This window comes from Mandrillus leucophaeus, unplaced genomic scaffold (assembly GCF_000951045.1).
Source record: "Mandrillus leucophaeus isolate KB7577 unplaced genomic scaffold, Mleu.le_1.0 Scaffold55, whole genome shotgun sequence".
Taxonomy (NCBI): Eukaryota; Metazoa; Chordata; class Mammalia; order Primates; family Cercopithecidae; genus Mandrillus; species Mandrillus leucophaeus.
Genome location: NW_012105919.1, coordinates 3869002 through 3888993, shown reverse-complemented (window position 1 = coordinate 3888993; position 19992 = coordinate 3869002). Strand labels below are relative to the sequence as shown.

The window sequence follows — 19992 nt, the reverse complement described above, 5'->3', positions numbered from 1 at the left end:
ATTTAATTCAAAAAATGTTTATTTATTTTGTTGAGATGGGGTTTCACGCTGTTGCCCAGGCTGGGGTACAGTGGCACAATCTTAGCTCACTACAGCCTTGACCTCCCGGGCTCAGGCGATCCTCCCACCTCAGCCTCCCAAGTAGCTGGGACTACAGGTGCATGGCACCATGCCTGGCTAATTTTTGTATTTTTTGTAGAGACGGGGTTTCAGCATGTGGCCCAATCTGGTTTCAAACTCCTGGGCTCAAGTGATCTGTTTGCCTCAGTCTCCCAAAGTGCTGGGATTATAGGCGTAAGCCACTGCGCCTGGCCCAAAATATTTAAAAATCTCTCTTGAGACTTCTTCCTTGCCCCAGGTGTTATTTAGAGGTGTGTTCTTTAATCTCCATATATTGTGGAATTTTCCAGTTATCTTTCTTTCATGGGTTTCTTTTTTAATTCTATTATAGTGAAGAGCATACTTTGTATGACATATCTCTGTTGAAATTTGTTACAGTGTGTTTTCTAACCCAGAACATGATCTATCTTGGTGAATGTTCTGTGTGAGTTTGAGAAGAATGTGTTTCCTGTTTTTTGTTGGATTAAATATTTTGTAAATGCCAACTATCTTTCTTATAACCCCTTAACCTCTTAACCAGATTATTCATGAATTGACACACTCCACTCCTACTGTATAAGATGTTGACTTTGACCTAAGACTAAATGTCACCTTGGGGGTGGGGTGCTGTCTTTACAATACTCACTTCATTTACCAGTTGAAGATTCTTGCTGCACTCTATGCAAAAGTTAGGCCGAGTATGATAAAGCAAACCACTCATACCATGATTCACCTTTAGTAAAAATGGGAAACTGGAAAAACATTATGTTTCAAAAACTATAGTGCACCTGTTGTTACATTCTAGTCTTGCCTAATGTTTTTCAATTTTTATTATTTTCTATAGTTTGGACTGAATTCTAGTTTTTCTTGGCTACAAGTCTCCAAAATAATGTTTTAAATTTTTTCCTTCTTTTTTCCCCATTTTCCCTAATTTGGACTCACTGAAAACTAAGTTGTGCTTTTATAAAGCCCTGCAAACTGGAGCTAGACAACTTAAACCTCAGAAAAAAATAACGACATATTTACAGACAGAAGCTACTTTCATACCTATTTGCTGATGTGTGAACTTCGGAGTACTCTGGCCTGTATCTTGATTTTCCAGGATTGTTCTTTTGTGTGTTGTTGCTGTTTTCCCTTCCTCTTCCTATTTTCTCTTCACAGGACATGAGACTTTACAACCTTCTAAAAATGAGCTTTCCTAATAACTCGGGACCTACCCCTGTAGCAATAAACCATCTTAGCCAAGTTGCATCCTCAGATGAAACCTGAGAGTAGAGACTCATTTTCTTCTAAAATGCTTTCTCTGAAATATTTTTAAAAAGAAAAGGGAGGAAACGTGAGAGGAAAGTATCTTGGGGCCCCAAAATCACTCAGCTAAAGGGAAAAATCAAGCTGGGAACTGCTCGGGGCAAACCTGCCTCCTGTTCTATTCAAAGTCACCCCTCTGCTCACTGACATAAATGCATTTTGGATTGCCCCCTTCAGAGAGGCTAATCAGAAACTCAAAAGAAACGCAAAAGAAGGCAACCATTTGTGTCTTATATACCTTGGAATCCCACTCCCTGCTTTGAGTTGCCCTGCCTTTCCAGACCAAACCAGTGTTCATCTTACATATGTTGATTGATGTCTTATGTCTCCCTAAAATGTACAAAACCAAACTGTGATCTGACCGCGTTGGGCACGTGTCATCAGGGTCTGCTGAGGCTCTGTTATGGGTGTGCGTCCTCAACCTTGGCAAAATAAACTTTCTAAACTAACTGAAAAAAAAAAAAGATTCTGGCCAGGAGCAGTGACTCAGGCCTGTAATCCCAGCACTTTAGGAGGTGGAGGCAGGAGGCTCACTTGAGCTCAGGAGTTTGAGACCAGCTTAGGCAACATAACTAGATGCTGTCTCTAAGTAAATAAATAAATAAGACTTTGTTTGCTCCCATAGTGAGACCCTGTCTCTAAATAAATAAATAAAATTTTGTTTGCTCCATAATGTCCTCATGGCAATTGCAGTTGTCAAATATTTTTGATTAAAAAAAATACACACACACACACACACACACACACACACACACACACACACACACAGATGAGTGGAAGAGAGAGCTGTCCTTAGGAAACCAACATCGAATTTTTTGGAAAGATGCAATAAAGGCAAGCATTGCATAGAATTAGCTAAGAGTGACATGATCCCATAGAAGACTGAGAAAATAAGTTGGAACAAATCCACTTATGTCCAGGATTATGCCCTCATGCCTTTGTAGGTGGCTTTAAATTATTGTTTCCTTTAAAAAAACAGAAACAGGAAACTATAGACCACTCATTCTTGTGCTTTGAGAGAAAGATAGGGCGGGACTCCAGTCAGTGGGCCTGTTCTCAGCAAAAAGGTCTTGGTCTTCAACTAATTTGATTAGGAAACAAAGGCACATTTGTGGGGTGTAACAATTAACATAGAGAATCATGATGCTCTAATGTCTACCTGTGTAGTCAGAGAACAAAAAAGGAAAGTGACTTATTCAAGGTCACACAGCAGATATGGACAAGAGCCAAGCAAAAGATACCTCTTTTTTTTTTTTTTGACAGAGTCTCGCTCTTTTGCCCAGGCTGGAGTGCAGTGGCACAGTCTCGGCTCACTGCAACCTCTGCCTCCTGGGATTAAGCAATTCTCCTCCCTCAGCCTCCCGAGTAGCTGGGATTACAGGTGCCTGCCACCATGCCCAGCTAATTTTTGTATTTTTAGTAGAGACAGGGTTTCACCATGTTGGCCAGGCTGGTCTCGAACTCCTGACCTTGTGATCCACCCACCTCAGCCTCCCAAAGTGCTGGGATTACTGGCATGAGCCACTGCACTCAGCCAAAAGATACCTCTTATATGCATACTTTTGCTTTCATGGTGCTCTTTTTAAAAAATATTATTATTTTTATTTATTTATTTTTTGAGATGGAGTTTTGCTCTTGTTGCCTAGGCTGGTGTGCCATGGCGCGATCTCAGCTCACCGCCACCTCTGCTTCCCAGGTTCAAGCGATTCTCCTGCCTCAGCCTCCCGAGTAGCAAGGATTATAGATGCCCGCTACCACGCCTGGCTAATTTTTTGTATTTTTAGTAGAGACAGGATTTCACCATATTGGCCAGGCTGGTCTTGAACTCCTGACCTCAGGTGATCCACCCGCCTGGCTTCCCAAAGTGCTGGGATTACAGGCATGAGCCACCGTGCCCGGTCAAAAATTATTTTTAATTATTATGAATACATAATAGTTGTACATATTTATGGGGTGCATGCAATATTTTGGACACAGGTGTATGATGTGTCACGATCACATCAGGGTAACTGGGGTGTCCATCACCATGAATGGCTTGCTTAACCTCATCAAGCCAATGTCCCTGGCGGATCTGATTGAGCTGAGCAGGGGTCAGCCTGGCAGGTTTCAGAGCACTGAGTGTTTAATCCACTTGGCCGTAAGCCCAGCCGTGATTGGGCCTGCACTGCTTTCACCAGGAACCACCAGCCCTGTGACCTGCCCCTTTTCCTGGCCTCCCCTTTGTCATCCCTGATAGGAGACCAGACCTCAGCAACTTGGTCTTGCTTCTGACTCCTACTCGGAACAAACATCTCTAGCTGTTGGCTGAATTTCTGTGGACGCCAGCAGGAAAGTCTGCCCCCATCTGTGCAGGGACCTTGGAGATCTGATTTCTGCCTCACCTGAACCTCACCCACTTTCAGCTCCAATGTCCTGTGTTCAACCAATGCCAGTTCAAGAGCATTTTCCCCATATGCAAGCTGTGTGAGGGAGCCCAAGTTTAGGGGCTGGCAAGTGGAGGTGGCACTTGTCAAGTCTCTACTATGTGCCAGGGACTCTTGATGGACTGTACCATTAACATCTCTCAGCAACTCTTTGAAATATTTATGACTCCAGTTGAGGAAACGGATACTCAGTAAGGCTAAATGACTTGGCCAAGTTCCCATAGCTAGAAAGTGCCAGTCAGAATCTGAATGCTGGACTTAATTAAAATTTTGTCTGGTGTTCTTTTCAGGGCAGATGTTTTCCAACACACCATATAGCCACTTACAGAGTGTTTTATTTCAGTGGGGTCAGCCAGGGGTCGGGGGTGGGAGCAGCACAATTAGCTAGATCAGGTGTACTAATATTTATGAAAACTTTCCTCCTATGTATTCATCTCAGTCTATTAGGCATGTATGCATATAAATGAAGATCAGCCAATTTAAGCACGGAAATTAGGCTTCTTTTTAACCGCCAGCCATGACTGACTGGTGGTGGCTCCCTGGAACACTGGGTTGAGAGGGACTCAGAGGCTGCTTATAGGTTCTGTAGGAAAGATGCCGTATTGATCAGTGATGTCTGCCAGGAGCACAGGGAGAATGGCAAGTGTCTCCAGCTGTTCCTGCAAGGCTGATTAGCACCTCTCTCCACCTAGTGGCAGCTAGCTAAATTGCCACCAGGATAAGCTGATCAACTCTTTGGGTAGTGGTTTTCAAAGTCATGATGAAGGTGGAAATCACAAGGCATCAACCAGGAAATACTTTCTTTCTTTTTTTTTTTTTTCTTTTTTGAGGTGGCATCTCACTCTGTCGCCCAGGCTGGAGTGCAGTGGTATGATCTCAGCTCACTGCAACCTCCACCTGCCAGGTTCAAGTGATTCTCCTGCCTCAGCCCCCCGAGTACCTGGGACTGTAGGTGCCTGCCACCACACCTGGCTAATTTTCATATTTTTAGTAGAGATGGGGTTTCACCACGTTGGCTGGACTGGTCTCAAACTCTTGACCTCAGGTGATCCACCCACCTCGGCCTCCCAAAGTGCTGGGATTATAGGCATGAGCTGCTGTTCCCAGCCAGGAAATAGTTTCAACTATACACCTTGTCCTCGGGGTTTAGCAGAATCTGTGGGGAGGTATGGGGAGCATGCGTAGTTTGAAAAGAAATCTCCCAAGTGAGACTAACATGCCAGCTTCTGCTTTTGAGGACACAACAAGGAAATGGTCTCAAGAAAAAGAGAAATATCTGTGGGATTGAATTGATAGCTCCTTCTTGAAGTAACCAACATTACTGATAAATTGCTTAAGCACTTTGGGGATGGATTACAGTGTGATTAAGAATTCGAGAGGCCCGGTGTGGTGGCTCACACCTGTAATCCCAGAACTTTGGGTAGCCAAGGCAGGTGGATCACCTGAGGTCATGAGTTTGAGACCAGCCTGGCCAACATGGCGAAACCCTGTCTGTACTAAAAATACGAAAATTATCCAGGTGTGGCAGCAGGCACCTGTAATCCCAGCTACTCAGGAGGCTGAGGCAGGAGAATCGCTTGAACCCAGAAGGTGGAGGTTGCAGTGAGCCAAGATTGCACCACTGCACTCCAGTCTGGGCGACAGAGGGAGACTCCATCAAAAAAAAAAAAAAAAAAAGATTTTTTTTCTGGAAAGTTAGTTACTGATTCAGTTCACCTTCAGGACTATTGAGAGTCTCCAATGAGAGACTCATTGTAGGTTGGAAGGTGCGAGAATGCAAGGGAGGCATTTGATGGTCCATGCTCATCAATCAGTGTGTTAAGGACACTGGACTCTGGGAGTCCAACAACCGAACTCCTTTCCTGGCATTGCCTTTGTGAAACATTGGACATGGCATTTTCTTCTCTGGACCTTGGTTTCTTCATCTGTCTAAAAAGCGAGTTGATTGAATTAGGTTGTGGCTGAATTTTACGTTCTCTTTTAGCTTTGGCAATTTCTGATTCTGCAACCACCTGGGACTTTTTCCAGGTCTTGTAGCAGCAGGAGGAGGATGAGGATGTTGACTTCCTGTTCATTGGGCACCAGCAACAAGTATTCTTCTAAAAGGGTTTGGAGTCAGCCAAGTTACCTTAGGCCCACCTGCCCAAGGTAAAATCCACCAGAAAACAAACTCCTCGTGGGCAGAGAACACATCTGTCCCCAGTGGCTGGAACATTAAACACTAACTATCAGAATAGCTTATGTCCTGGTGGGGAGGAAGACTTTGCAGAAACCAGAAAGGAAAAATGCAGACCACTTGTTTTCCTGGATGTTCCTACTTTATTTTTGGCTACATCATCACAAAGAAAGATGCTGGGTGGTTGTGCATGCACCGGAGGACATGTGTGTATTCTAGGCAGGGAGGTGGTTACATTTGTTAGGAAGAGCGTGCCCCCAGACTAGGGGCACTGTGAACTAGCTGCATGCTGATTCCAGCGCCTACACCAGCATCAGGCTTGGGCGACACAGCCAGCATGCTGTCTCCTAAGGGGAAACGGGAAGGGAGGTGGGCTGAGAGTAGGTGCCACCAGGGACTAATGGGGAAGGATAGGGTCAAAAGGAAAGGTGGTGGCCAGGAAGCTGTTGGCCACTTTGGGGAAGGTGAAGAGCTCGATGTTTAGAAAATGGTTATTCAAGGCAAGAAATGAGTCCTCCCATGAATTGTGCAGGGAGCTGAGGGTGGAGGGCGTTGAAAAGTTAAGAGATGTGAGTTGGGGGAAAGTGAGAGTTTCAGTATCTGTCTGATGCTTCTGTAGAGAATGTCAGGGGTTTGGGATGACTGGGGGTGCTTTTCATGAGGGAAGACCTCATTGAAATCGGGAAAATCAAACCTTTCTGTCAGGGCACTGAAGATGCCTGACCTCAACCTCAGGTGTGTAATGTTTGCCCACACTCTCCATTGTTCCATAACCGTGACGTTATTTGATTCTCCCAGGAAGCTTAGTAAAGAGAGTGCGGGAGACAGACAGACAGCCAAAGAGAGACAGAGAGACTCGGGGGGGGGGGTGTTTTTAGTGAAAGACGGGACGCAAGAGAGTCAATGAAACAGAGTCAAAGGGCACTGGGGAGGAGGGTAGCCTGTTCATTTACCTAAGAGCAGAGAAAGGAGAAAGGCTGGAGGCTTTGGATGAGGCTCCCTCAGACCCATAGCCCTGGTCTTCTAAATGCCTCCTGTGCCCACCCAGGGAGCCCATGCAGAGCCCCTCTATGGGGCATCTACACAGCTCAAGGGATGCTGCCACGCACCCAGGGCAGTGCCAGCCACTGGCCCGAGCCCTGGGAATGTCTGGCTCTGCCAACAGGAGAAGTGGGTCACTTAAGAAGTGTGGGCCCAAGTGAAATCTCAGATTTGGGCCAGTTTCTCAGTTTTCTGGTCAGGCTGGTGAGAGGAAAGAGGTGAGGCTGGGTTAACATACACTTTTTTGCTGTTGTTTTTGCGGTGTTACTGCTTTAGAGAGAGAGAAAGGCAAAGGGGAGAAAGGCAGGGAGAGAAAGGAGAAGGGAGAGGCTGAGAAAGAGAGAATCTACTATGACGAAAGGGAGAGAAGAGGGAGGAGGAGAAAAGGCGACAGAGGAAGGGATTTTTGTTGTCGTTTGTTTTTGTTTTGCTTGGAAGCACACAGGTGACATTCAGAAAGAGGAGAGCGTCCAAGCCCCTTGGTGAATTCTGTGCATTTGCATCTTGGTGCACTTGGAGCAGGGAGGGTGTGTTCCTGAACACAGCAGTCTGTTTTCCTGGCAATCAAGGTGTGCATCTCAGGGGGCAGTGGGAGCCTGGAGCCTCTATTTCTGCCCCAATGCTTGTCCTCACAGCATTGTCCGGGTCTGCTGACAACTGAGAGTATACGGAGACACGACACAGGGAATGAAAGGGAGGGTGTGTGTGCATGTGTGTGTGCGTGTGTATGTGTGTTCAAGGCTAGAAGGGTCTACAAACAGTCCTAAATGACGAAGAACCTTTGTAATTTACCCAAACTGAGAGGTTATTAAATGATCAACCTCTTTGTAAACATCTCCCCAACCCCATCCCCATTGCTCCATCCCAGGGACCAGAGAGGGGCTATATTCAGAGCCCACAGCCCAGCATCAGGGAGGAGGGAGTCTTTGGCAGCAGTGCCCAACATGATGGGGGCTCAAAGGCAGGCTCAGGGAGATCAGCAGGGTATGGGGGGAGGTAGGCATAGAGAAGAGAGATCAGGGTGCGGTGAGCAGCTGGGGCAGGCTGGGGGGGACCCGGGACATGGAGTTGGGGACCTGGGCACTAGCCTAATCACTTGACACGTGGTTCTCATTCTGTAGCTGGTGCCAGCGCTCTATCTTCTTGTCTTTATTTTTCAGACACTCGTACCAGTGTTTTAAGCGCTCTCCCTTAGCAGAGATCCCCAGCTGGCAGCCTCCTGGAGGATAAATGGGAAGACAGGAGCAGGTGGTCAGAATAGAGGTCATTCTAGACCCAAATGTGTAGTTGGGGGAAAAACTGCACCAAGCAGTGACCCCCAGCAACTTGGGATCCATACTCTACAGAGAGTTGTTGTTATAACATTGTTGTTGTTGTTGTTGTTACTACTGGCCTTCTCTGCCTCAGGAACCTGCAATGGCTTCCTACTGTTCCACCGAGTCATAATTTCACTGTCTATTTTTAAAGACTTTTTACAAATCACCCTTCTACTCACTGAAACTTATCTCCCACTGCATCTGGGAACTCATCGTCTATTTCCAAAGAGTTTCATCATCCTGCTCAATCCTGTCTTTACCCCTTAGCTGAGGCTCTGTCCCTTGCCTGGAGTCCCCACCCCCCTGCTTCATCTTTAATTGATTTTCTTCCTCATGATTCAGAGAGGAACTAAAAAATTAAAAATTTTATCCTGGACATGCAAATAAATTAAGAATTCTTTTGCACCCTCCTTTCTGCAGAGAACGCACATCTCTCCTGTGGTTTAATTACCCCACTGGATGTGATTTGTTCAACAAATAATCAAGTTTTGTAAGCCCTTTCATGTAAAGACATCCCCAACTTGGACCAAAGTCAGGACCATGGGTCTCAAATTAGCATTTGAACAATGTGGTTGCCAAAAGAAAAGCAGTGACCTCAACTCTCTGTAGCCCTGGATAAGGCTCTCCTGTTCTTGGGAGGACAGAAGAGGGCGTTTTCTCTGGAGTTAGGAACACTCACCGATGTAATCATTGGACTTGCCGATGTCATAGTCCCAGACCGAGATGTCCAGTGACTTCTTTGCCAGGTCACTGTGTTTGATGTCATAGAAAAACTCCTGGATACAACAGAGGAAGACATGTGAGTACGAGCCCTCTGAACCCACAGCATTGGGAGGTAAGAGGCAGGGTCCTGGAGGTCATGGGCCAAGGAGAGGAGCTTGAGCTGGCATTCTGGGAGCAAGGAGGTCTTCCTGCTCCGATCCTCTGCCCAGGTCCAGTGATTCCCTTCCAACAAACACTCTATGTAACAAAGCACTGTCATCCTCTTTTCAGTGAATTCTCTGCTTGACATTGGGAAGGCTGGTGAAGTTTTTCTAATAGAGCTCAAGTTTCCTTGTAAGTAAATGGCCATGAACTCAGTCCTTCCCCTCTCGTAGCTTCTGAAGGGGCATCCCCTTTTTTATTGCTTAGGGATTAAAAGTAGCTGAAGTGGCCAGGCACAGTGGCTCACACCTATAAGCCCAGCACTTTGGGAGGCCGAGGTGGCAGATCATTTGAGGTCAGGAGTTCGAGATCAGCCTGACCAACATGGTGAAACCCCATCTCTACTAAAAATATGACAATTAGCCAGGCATGATGGTGGACACCTGTAATTGCAGCTGTTTGGGAAGCTGAGGCAGGAGAATCACTTGAACCAGGGAGGTGGAGCTTGCAGTGAGCCGAGATCGTGCCACTGCACTCCAGCCTGGGCCACGGAGCAAGACTCTATCTCAAAAATAAATAAATAAATAAATAAATAAATAAATAAATAAATAAAGTTGAAGTGGACTGAGTATATATGTTCCCAGACAATCTGATTTTTTAAAAATATCTTTTCTGCCGGCTGGGTGCGGTGGCTCACGCCTGTAATCCCAGCACTTTGGAAGCCAAGACAGACGGATCACAAGGTCAGATTGAGACCATCCTGGCTCACGTAGTGAAACCCCATCTCTACCAAAAATACAAAAAATTAGCTGGGCATGGTGGCGGGTGCCTGTAGTCCCAGCTACTTGGGAGGCTGAGGCAGGAGAATGGCGTGAACCTGGGAGGCAGAGCTTGCACTGAGCAGAGATAGCGCCACTGCACTTCAGCCTGGGTGACAAACAAGACTCCATCTCAAAAAAAAAAAAAAAAAATAGCTTTTCTGCCTAATTACAAAATTCATTTATGTTCATTGCTAAAACAAAGAAGAACCTCCCCCCACCAATTCCCTGTAACCCAACTACCCAAGAATAACCACTGTCAACATTCGCCCACATGTGTTCACAGTGATGTATAATTTTTTTGTTAATTAAGTAATGCTGAACATACAGTATTGTCACTTCCTTTTTCATTTACAGCTTTGGGCAAAAACCAACTTAGCATCTTCTCAAATATTTTTGAAATATTTTTCTACATCATTGTTTCAAATGGCTCCATTTAATGGCTATGTGGCTGTGTGGCTGTGTGGCTGTGTGGCTGTGTGGCTCTGTAGCTCTGTGGCTCTGTGACTATGTGGCTCTGTGGCTGTGTGGCTGTGTTTTACAAAGCTCAAACTTATGGCTGTGTGGCTGTGTGACCATGTGGCCATAACCTAAGCCCTAACAGTTGGGTATTTAAGTTATTTCCAATTTTTCACTATCATCAAAAATACCATAAAAGTCACCCTTGTAGCAGCTGGGTGTGGTGGCTCATGAGTATAATCCCAGCACTTTGAGAGGCCAAGGCTGGGTAGATCTCTTGAGGCCAGGAGTTCGAGACCAGCCTGGCAAACATAGTGAAATCCAGTCTTTACTAAAAATTCAAAAAATTAGCCAGCTGTGTGGTGCACACTTGTAATCCCAGCTACTTGGGAGTCTGAGGCAGGAGAATTGTTTGAGCCCAGAAGATGGAGGTTGCAGTGAGCTGAGATCGCACCACTGCACTCCAACCTGGGTGACAGAGCGAGATCCTGTCTCAAAAAAAAAAAAAAAAAAATCACCCTTGTAGCTATGTGATCGCATAGGTTTTTTAAAAAAGTAACCCTTGTAGCTAAATCATTATGTATGTCCATGATGACTTACTTAGAATAGATTCTGAGAAGTGAATGTTTGAGTTTGTAACATTTTAAGATGGAGAATAGTGGCTATACTGTGATACCATTTGTGTACAATAAGAAAGCTGGTTACACATATACTTACTTTGTATATGTATATACATTTCAGAAATTGATAATATATTTGCTTCATAAGAAACGAAGTAGGTGCCAACAAGGCTGGGGTAGGAGGGGGACTTTCATTGGATACCCCTTTGTGCTTTCTGAATTTTGAAATATGTGACTGCACTACCTATTCTCCAAATAAGTGGAATTTAACTTTTAACATCTGACAGTTTTGAAAGTGTTTTAGCAAACTTTCCTTCAGAGGTTTGCTTTATCTCCAGTAGTGTGTGGCTTTCCCCACATGCTCACCAATGCTGAGGACCAACATTGAAAAATAATTTTGCATCAGTTTGTCATGCGACATGGTGTCTGGTCTTGATTCACGGCTAGTGAGTTTATTCAGATTTCATGTTTTGTGGCTTACTCAGATTCCAGGAGAGTGTAGGGCAGGACAGCTACAAATGGCTCCTTATTCAAAATCCATGATATGAGTTAGGAAATCAGGGGTTCAGCTGAAAGAGGGTCCTAGAGAGGAAGGGCTGAGCTGACTGCTCAGTGATTATTCTGAACTGTTTACACAGCACATTCTCCACGTGGGTGCATATGGGCATATGTTTTTCTTTTTCTTTTTTCTTTTTTTAAAGCAAACAATACTAAACCTACTGTGCTGTAACTTCCCTTTCCCACTTTGCAATATGTGATTAAAATCAATATTAGCCAGCTCTGCCCCAACATCAGATCTCAGGAGCAGGGCAGAGAAAGGAGATTCAGTGGGTAGAACAGCACCCAGGGCTGCTCCAGGCAGGCATGGAGCATGAACATGGACTCATTCCTGCTCTGGGCATGGAGCGAGGCTCAGGGATGTGACTCTGGGCTCAGAGCTGGTGTCTCATGGCACTTTGAGACACTTGTCATGGCACTTCTTTCTCTTTATTTAGGTCTAGATCAGAACCATACATGTGGTTTAGATTAGCACTCATTTACTCTTCCACTCTTTCCTCCATTCAACCCTTCATTAATTTCACAGATATTTCTGGATCCCTACTGTCTGACAGGCTTGTCCACAGAAAAGTTAAATCCAGATTTCAACTGGATTTGGAAACTAGAGGGATGCACAGTGTCTGGAAACATAGAGGAAGCACATCTACAGGAGGTAATTCTTATGCTGAGTCCTGAAGGATGAGTAGGAGCTTTCCAGAGAGGAAGAGAGGGAGAGGACAGTCCAGGAAAAGGGAGCAGCAGGTGTGAAGAGACCTGCATGGAGGTGAGAGTCACTTGAGGAGGGGGTGTATAGATAAGGCAGGGATGGAGGTGAGTTTGAAAGGGCTTGATTGTCATGCTAAGAAATTCTAGAGCCATTGTTGAGTTATTGAAGCAAGCGGGTGACAAATTCAGATTTGTGTTTTACAAAGCTCAAACTTATGTGGCGGAGGTGCCAAGAACACAGAAATGAGTCAGGAGTCTACTGCAATCGTCCAGGCCTGAAATGTCAGGGTCTGAGGCAAGACAGCAGCAGTGAGAAGGGAGAGGAAGGAGCACATTCAATGGGTGTCCAAGCAGTGGTTTCAATAGGACTTGATGCACTGGACAGACACGAGGAGTGAAGGACAGGGCATTGTCAACAGGGTGGATGGTAAAGAGCATCACTGTACTGGTTTATTCCCCCGAATTTCAGTATTAGAGACTACTTGAATTGATGAAGACGTTGGAGACGAGTTAGTTCAATCTCTTCACAAACACTGCTTCCTTCCTATGACATTCCTAATCTGTGGGCTTTTGTCTTAGGCTTGATTTCTTCCAGTGACAAGGAACTCATTCCTGCTTCTTTAGATAATTCAATCTGATCTATCCCAGAAAGTGTTTTTTTTTTTTTTTTTTTTAATGTGACTTACAACCTTCTAGTAGGAATCTGTGCCTCTCTAACACACAGCAAGTATCCCTGAGCATGAGAAAGAATGGGGCAGCCTTACCTCATTGAATTCAGGATTCAAGGTTTTCTTCTTAATTTGAGTCTTGTGTTTGGCCTTCTTTCCCATGTCCGGTTTCAGCCAGCTGGGAGGAGACACAAATGCTATTATGGATGACATTTAATGAATAAGAACAGCCTCTTGACCCCAAAGGCCCCTTCTTTATCAGGATGAATTGATGAATAAATCGGAAGGGGATCAACACTGATATGACCAATGTGCATTAGAGCATCTGCTTGGTACCTGGCACTTGACTGAACACCTTAGGCATATTTAATCCCCACATGCCCCTAGGCGGTAGAACTATAACCACTCAGTTTACAGACACAGAAAATGAGATCCAGAGAGGCTGAAGTGTGCCCTAGCTCACACAGCTGGGATTGAATCCGGATGTTACATCTAGAGTCTGCGTTCTTAGCATGCTCACTTTCTCCCCATAAATCAAATTGATGGTCATGCTGGTGGTGCCTGGCATTTTACCATCTATCCCACCTTTGGCTGCCCCCAATTCCTACAGAGATGCTGGGTATTGTATGCACAGAAAGGGGAAGATGCAAATCTAATTATTGTCACTCCACTTTCAAAACTATGTACTGGATTCCTTTTGAACTCAGGGGAGAGTTCAAAATCCTTCACGTGGCCTTAAGACCCTGCGTGTTGGGTTTCTGCTCCATCCCAGCCTAACCTTACGTCATCTTCCTCACCCCACTCCTTACTTCTCCTTTCCACCCAAGGGCCTTTGAGCAAACTGTTTCTTCTGCCTACAGGGCTCTTTTCCAGTAAGGCCCAATGTCTAGCACATAGTAGGTATTCAATCAATATATTCTGGGTGAGGCTGGGTATGATGGCTTGTGCCTGTAATCTCTGCACTTTAGGAGGCCAAAGTGGGAAGATCACTTGAGCCCAGGAGTTCCAGACCAGCCTGGGCAACATAGTGAGAGCCTGTCTCTATAAAAAATAACAAAAATTATCTGGGCACAGTGCTGTATGCCTGCAGTCCCAGGTACTCAGAAGGCTGAGATGGAAGGATCTCTTGAGCCCCAGAGTTTGAGGCTGCAGTGAGCTGTGATCACACCACTGCACTATAGCCTGGGTGGTAGAGTGAGACCTTGTCTCTTAAAAAAAAGAGAGAGAGAGAAAAAAACACAAACCAAACCAAACAAAATATTTCCTGGGTGAGTAAACACAATGGGCTAAACACTCCTAAGGGTTAAGACATTTGGATTCTGATTCAGGTTGTCACCGATGAGCAGCTTTAAACGTGAGCATAATTTTACTGTGCCTCTGTTTCTTGACCTGTAAAGAGGGCGAACATCTCATTCTCATCTACAGAAGTGGTTTTAAGGATTTTTTTTTTTTTTTTTTTTTTTTTTTTTTTTGAGATGGAGTCTCACTCTGTCACCCAGGCTGGAGTGCAGTGGCGTGATCTCGGCTCACTGCAAGCTCCATCTCCCGGGTTCACGCCATTCTCCTGCCTCAGCCTCCCGAGTAGCTGGGACTACAGGCGCCTGCCACCACGCCCGGCTAATTTTTTGTATTTTTAGTAGAGACGGGGTTTCACCGTGTTAGCCAGGATGGTCTCGATCTCCTGACCTCGTGATCCGCCCACCTCGGCCTCCCAAAGGGCTGGGATTACAGGCGTGAGCCACCGCACCCGGCCGAGGATAATTTTTAAGAAGAGACGAAAATGAGGAATTAAAAGTTACCAAAGAGCTAAGCAAAAATAATGGGAAGTTCTGCTTTTAAAAAATCTTTATTAGATCAGAAACTACTTAGTGGTCTCCCATTTCTTCTCCCATAACTGCACCCAGCAGGTCAGCTGCTTCACTGGTGACCACGGCAATTCCACTTCTTCTGGAAGGATTGGGTGGGTGGGGAGGGGGTGGTAGAGAGAATTATTTAAGAAAACCGATCTGCACATGGCTGACTGCTAATGGAGTGCTGGACAGCACCCCTCAAGCTCATTTCCTCTCTTGGGCCATATGAAGAAATAAAATCAAATTACTCTAAGAAACCAAACTTGTCCCTGACATGTGTGTTCTTTGTTAACTAGACCTTCATTCAAAGGAAATCTGAAAGACAGCCCACATGAATCTGTTCTTTGGCCATGGACTAAAGGGAAGTATTGCTTTCTGCTATCAGAGGCCGTGGAGGCGGGGGGAGTGTCTCCCAACTGGAGAGAATATTAGTAAATACTATTTGCCATGACAGTGATGGTCATGCCAGGACAGTGATGGTGGTTTTTTATAACCATAATGGCAGGTATTTATTGAGCATATACTGTGTACCAGACCCCTTGAAAATCTACCTCTCAGCTTGCATTCTCCAATTGCAGGGGGTAAAATTGACGAACAAGCTACTGGGCTCTGCATTCATGATGTTCTTGCTGAAGCCATGCTTCCCACAAGCTATTCTTAGCCAATAACTGACCCTGGCAGGGACGCTAGGCAGTCCCATTTCTGGGAAATGCAGGACTCCTCTGATGGGTGACTGTGCTCAAGGATTCTACATCACCTTGGATGAAACAGTGCAGCTTCCTTGGAGCTACACTGTAGCCTAAGATTGTTTCTACCCACACTTCCTTCCTTCTCTGCTCCACAGGGATCACACCTGTAGCAAGATCTGTGGTCTCTATGGCTCCCCTCTGGATTCCTCCTTATCTCCTCTACAGGCATTTCCCCAACAAATCTCTTGTACAGCTTATCTTCTCTTGGTGTTTCCTTCTTGGAGGACCTGAACTAATACACAGTATTACTCTGTCCATTTTGCAGATGAGGACGTTGAGGCCTAGAGATGTTAAGCCATGAGCCCCAGGTCACATGGTTAAAGCATACTGGAGACTCCATGCTCCATGGAGATCCATATCCACAGAAACATACATGTTGCTGCCCCAAGGCCAGCAGAATTCTACTGAGGTGCTAAACATTTCTGTACCAGGCTCAGTCCTGGTTACTTCCTTTGTGCTATCTCATTTGAGCCCTGAGCCCACTCTTGGAGATAAGTGGAACTCTTGTCTCTGTTTTACCAATGAAGAAACTGAGTGAGAAGCTAAGTAACTTGCTTAGAGTCCACAGTCAGCAACTGGCAGAGATGACTTGGGCCTGATGTCAGACACAGCGGTGGCTCTGAGATTGCACTTGGCAGACCTCCAGCTACAGGAAGCGTAACTGACCAAGACCCTGGGTGCAGTCCTTGGAAGTCCATGACAAATTTGTGCCAATGCCATGCTCCCAGTCAATGACTGGGCCTGGCAGGGATGCTAAAGTTGGGCCACTCCTACGAGACACAGGACATGTCTGATGGCCAGTTTTGACTTGAGGACTCCCTGGTGGCCTTACTGAACTTGTATCTGGAATACTTCTCTCCAACTTCCCTACCTATTCCCCTTATCAGGTCAGACTTGCATTGTAGTCTAACATCTCTCCCTTTCTCCCCTGACTCCCCCCAGTCTTCCTGGAATGAGCATTTCCCCTGATAAGCCCCTTGTCTGCTTAATCCTATTTTGGCATCTCTTCCCAGAGGATGTGGACTAACACAGATAACAGAGTCTTTTTATTCTCTGTGATTGAGATTACTGGAATAGACCCCAGATCGAAGGCATTTTTTTTTTTTTCTGAGCATTTCCAGAATGAAACTGGAAAACGCTAGATGGCCTTTTTGGGGGTGGAGGTCTGAGCGGTGCGAGGGGTATACGGCCAACTCCTGGGAGCTACAAATGGGGCTATGACAGCTAATCAGCATCATTGTAGAGCCATCAGCAGACCCTCGAGAGGACAGAGTCACAAAACTTTGCATGTGGGCAAGTGACACACCAGTTTGACTGCCTGAGACTCCAGACCCACACACTTGCCAGTTCTAGGCATTTGTTTCACTGTGACCTTGGGCAGGTTCCTTGCCCTCTCTGGGTCTCAATGTACAACGATCCTGGGGAAACTTTCTGGTTCTCCTCTTCCAAGGATCCAGGACTCCTTCGGGGCCCACCCGTAGCCCCAAGGCATTGACTTACAGCTTGACAAATGGGTCTGAGTAGCCATTAGCATCCATGGCAGCCAGGTGCACACAGCGTATGATACCCACAATGAGGCCTCCCTGCTGGGTGCTGTACATGAGAGAGACCAGGATCTTGCCACGCTCCTCGATGTCACCAACACGCTCCACCTGCTGCATTGGGGGAAAAGGCAGTGTGGGCCTTGGAGGGGAGGGGCCAGGCAATGTAAATGGTGAGCATTAGGGAAGAACCTATGAAGGGCAGGTGGAGCTCGACCAGCTCTAGGGAGCCAGCACCAAGGACAGCAGATGGCCAAGCCTCCAAGGAGGAGCCAAAGGTGAAAGTCGGGGACCAGTCTCAGGCACATGGGGACCAATGGCTTCACTTTGACTTAGACATGGACAAACTCTGACTGTGAGCACAGATTAAACTTGCTCCTGGTCACTGATTGGCTTTGGCTCTAACCCAGGACTGACCCTTGGCCCCAGATTCTTGCCTCTGCTCTGAGACTCCCTTAATGCAACCAGTCTTCTTAAAGGGCAGTCCCTGGAGTCATATGAGGGACCCAGGCAGACAGCATGAAGGCTTAGTTCGGTTTCTACCAGGCACACAGCTCAAAGAATGCACCCACTCCAAGAAAGGAGTGGGCCATTGCTCTAGTCAGTAGAATTGTCTACAGAGCATCTGACAACAAGGCCAAAAACCTGGTGGGCATTCTAGGTATGAGAGAAAGGGGTTGCCCCCTCCTCAGAGGCTTAGGTGTGGAGAGGATGTCCCTTGTCTCATGCTCAAACAACTTGGGCAAAGGGTCGCTCTCAAAGCAAATCAACTCCAGGGTGGTTGCAAGAGAATGGGTGAGGAAGGGGCCAGGGAGGGAGAGAAGAGGAAGATGCTAGCCCAGCCCAGCACAGACCCCGACTGTGGCTTCAATTCCTGCTCAGTGCTCACCTCCTCCTCATAAAGGGCCATGCCTCGGGCTGACCCGGTGGTCCCAGCACGTTTCATCTGAAAAGAAGAAAACAAATAAAAGATAACGTTGTCTATGGAGCTCATCTTCCTGCACAAGAAGGACCAGAAACCCCTCACACTTCCATTAGCATCCAGAGCCATGGAAGTGGGTTCTTAAGCTACTGTGGCCCTCCTGTGTTCTCTCTTTTGGCTGAAATTTATAAAACACAGTCATATGGCAAGCTATGTGAATGTATAACAACCTATGATATAGGTTCTGTTACAATTCCAATTTTACAAATGAGGATCCTGAGGGTCCAAGTAGTTAAGCCCCTTATGCAAGGTTACACAGCAGTAAGTATCAGAGCTCTCCACACACAAACAGAAAAGATTTCATTTTCTCTGGTTGAAGTGGCTCAGGGGTCTTGGGGTCTGACCCACCAGGTGCTTTTCCCCTTCATGGCCCCTGGGGCCCTTTTGCTGAACTCTAAGGTTCTGGGAAACAGAGTTAGAAAACCATTGGTTAAATCCAACCTCCCCACTTTGGAGAGGAGGAAACCTGAGGTTCAGAGGGGAGGGGCCCTCAGTGGGATATAATGGGGGAAGATGGTGGTGCAAGGGTTAAGGTTTAATGTCAAAGAGCTAAAGAAGATGATCAGTAGTGTTTTGCGGCTGCTGCAGCCCTCTGGCTGTCCTGCACCTTCATGTTTCTGGGGCTGGCTGCATCCACCATAGCAAGACGGGCAAACCCAAAGGCTGATGACCCAGGCAAGGGCCTGGCCATTGTCCTGGTCAACTGGACTCATGGAGTTGGAGAAAGAAGAGAATCCTTAAGACCCAGCTGTCACCAGGCAAAAGCCCAGAAGAAATGCCTCGCTCCTAGGGATGTCTTTAAGGATTTATTTTGAGCCTGGAATTCAGTAGAAATCCTTCCTTGCAATTTTCCTTGTTGAGTCTTGTTCCTTTGCCTGAGTTATAAAACTGTGGCATGGCATGCAGATACTCCATCCTCAGGCTGGCCATCTGGTGAGAAGATGCTGCAGGATTTCCCCTCCTGCACCCCACAGCTTCCCTGTGGAGAGCAGGCAGGCTGCTCAGAGAGACCAGGGGTGCTGGTGTTGTGGGAGAGCGGGGCTCTGGCCAGTGCCCAGAGACTTTGGAGACTTGCTACCCTCTCCGGGCCCAAGTTGGCCCACACTTAAGGCAAGGCAGCCTGAATTATGTCTAAAAATATAGATTGTTGAGTCCTACCCTACCCTACTAAAACAGAATCCCCATGGGGGACCACCACAAATCTTAGTTTGTAAAGCTCTGGTTTTAAAATCCCCCGGTTAATTCTGAGGTGCAACCCCATTGCAGAACCTCATTTTGATCCCTGTTATTTTCCTCAAAGAGCAAGAATTACATCTGACAACAATGACAATTCTAATACTTCATATGTATCGTCACATTCAATCCTTAAAAGATCCTATGAGGTTAGCACCACAGTATCCCATTTTATAGATGAGACATCTGAGGCCCAGAGAAATTAAATAATTTGCCTCAGGTGACACCCTAAGTGGCAGAGCCAGAATTCACACCCGAGAGTCTGGCTGCAGAGCCCATACTCTTAAACCCTAGGCTATGCTGCCTCCTATTTATCTACATGGTGCTTTCTGACTTCATGACTGAGAGGTGGGTAAGGCAGCATTATTTCCTACACTAACAACTGTTAATTTATGAGTGCTTACTATGCGCTAAGTTCTAGTTCAATTATGTTATTTTTTAAAACACAACCCTCCCAAGAGGCAGGTACTGTTATAACACCCACATTACAGACAAGAACACCGAGGCTTAGAGTGGTTCAGCCCCCTGGCCAAGGCCATAGAGCAGCAAGTGGCAGAGCTGGCTCTGAACCCAGGAATCCCA

The 19992-nt window shown here is 46.2% G+C and overlaps 1 protein-coding gene across 3 annotated transcripts in view; it reads right to left on the bottom strand.

Moving 5' to 3' along the window:
- Positions 1-6761: 6761 nt before the first annotated feature.
- Positions 6762-19992, bottom strand: part of RPH3A (rabphilin 3A) — a 348495-nt gene continuing 335264 nt past the window's right edge. For 2 of the 3 annotated variants that reach the window (XM_011997906.1, XM_011997904.1), the window contains 5 exons: positions 18085-18141; positions 17155-17309; positions 13152-13233; positions 9043-9139; positions 6762-8266 (listed from right to left, as the gene is read on the bottom strand). In XM_011997906.1, coding sequence (XP_011853296.1) covers positions 8136-8266; positions 9043-9139; positions 13152-13233; positions 17155-17309; positions 18085-18141 — 522 coding nt within the window. In that variant the 3' untranslated portion in view covers positions 6762-8135. The remainder of the gene's footprint in view (positions 8267-9042; positions 9140-13151; positions 13234-17154; positions 17310-18084; positions 18142-19992) is intronic. The other variant, XM_011997907.1, reaches the window with a different exon arrangement.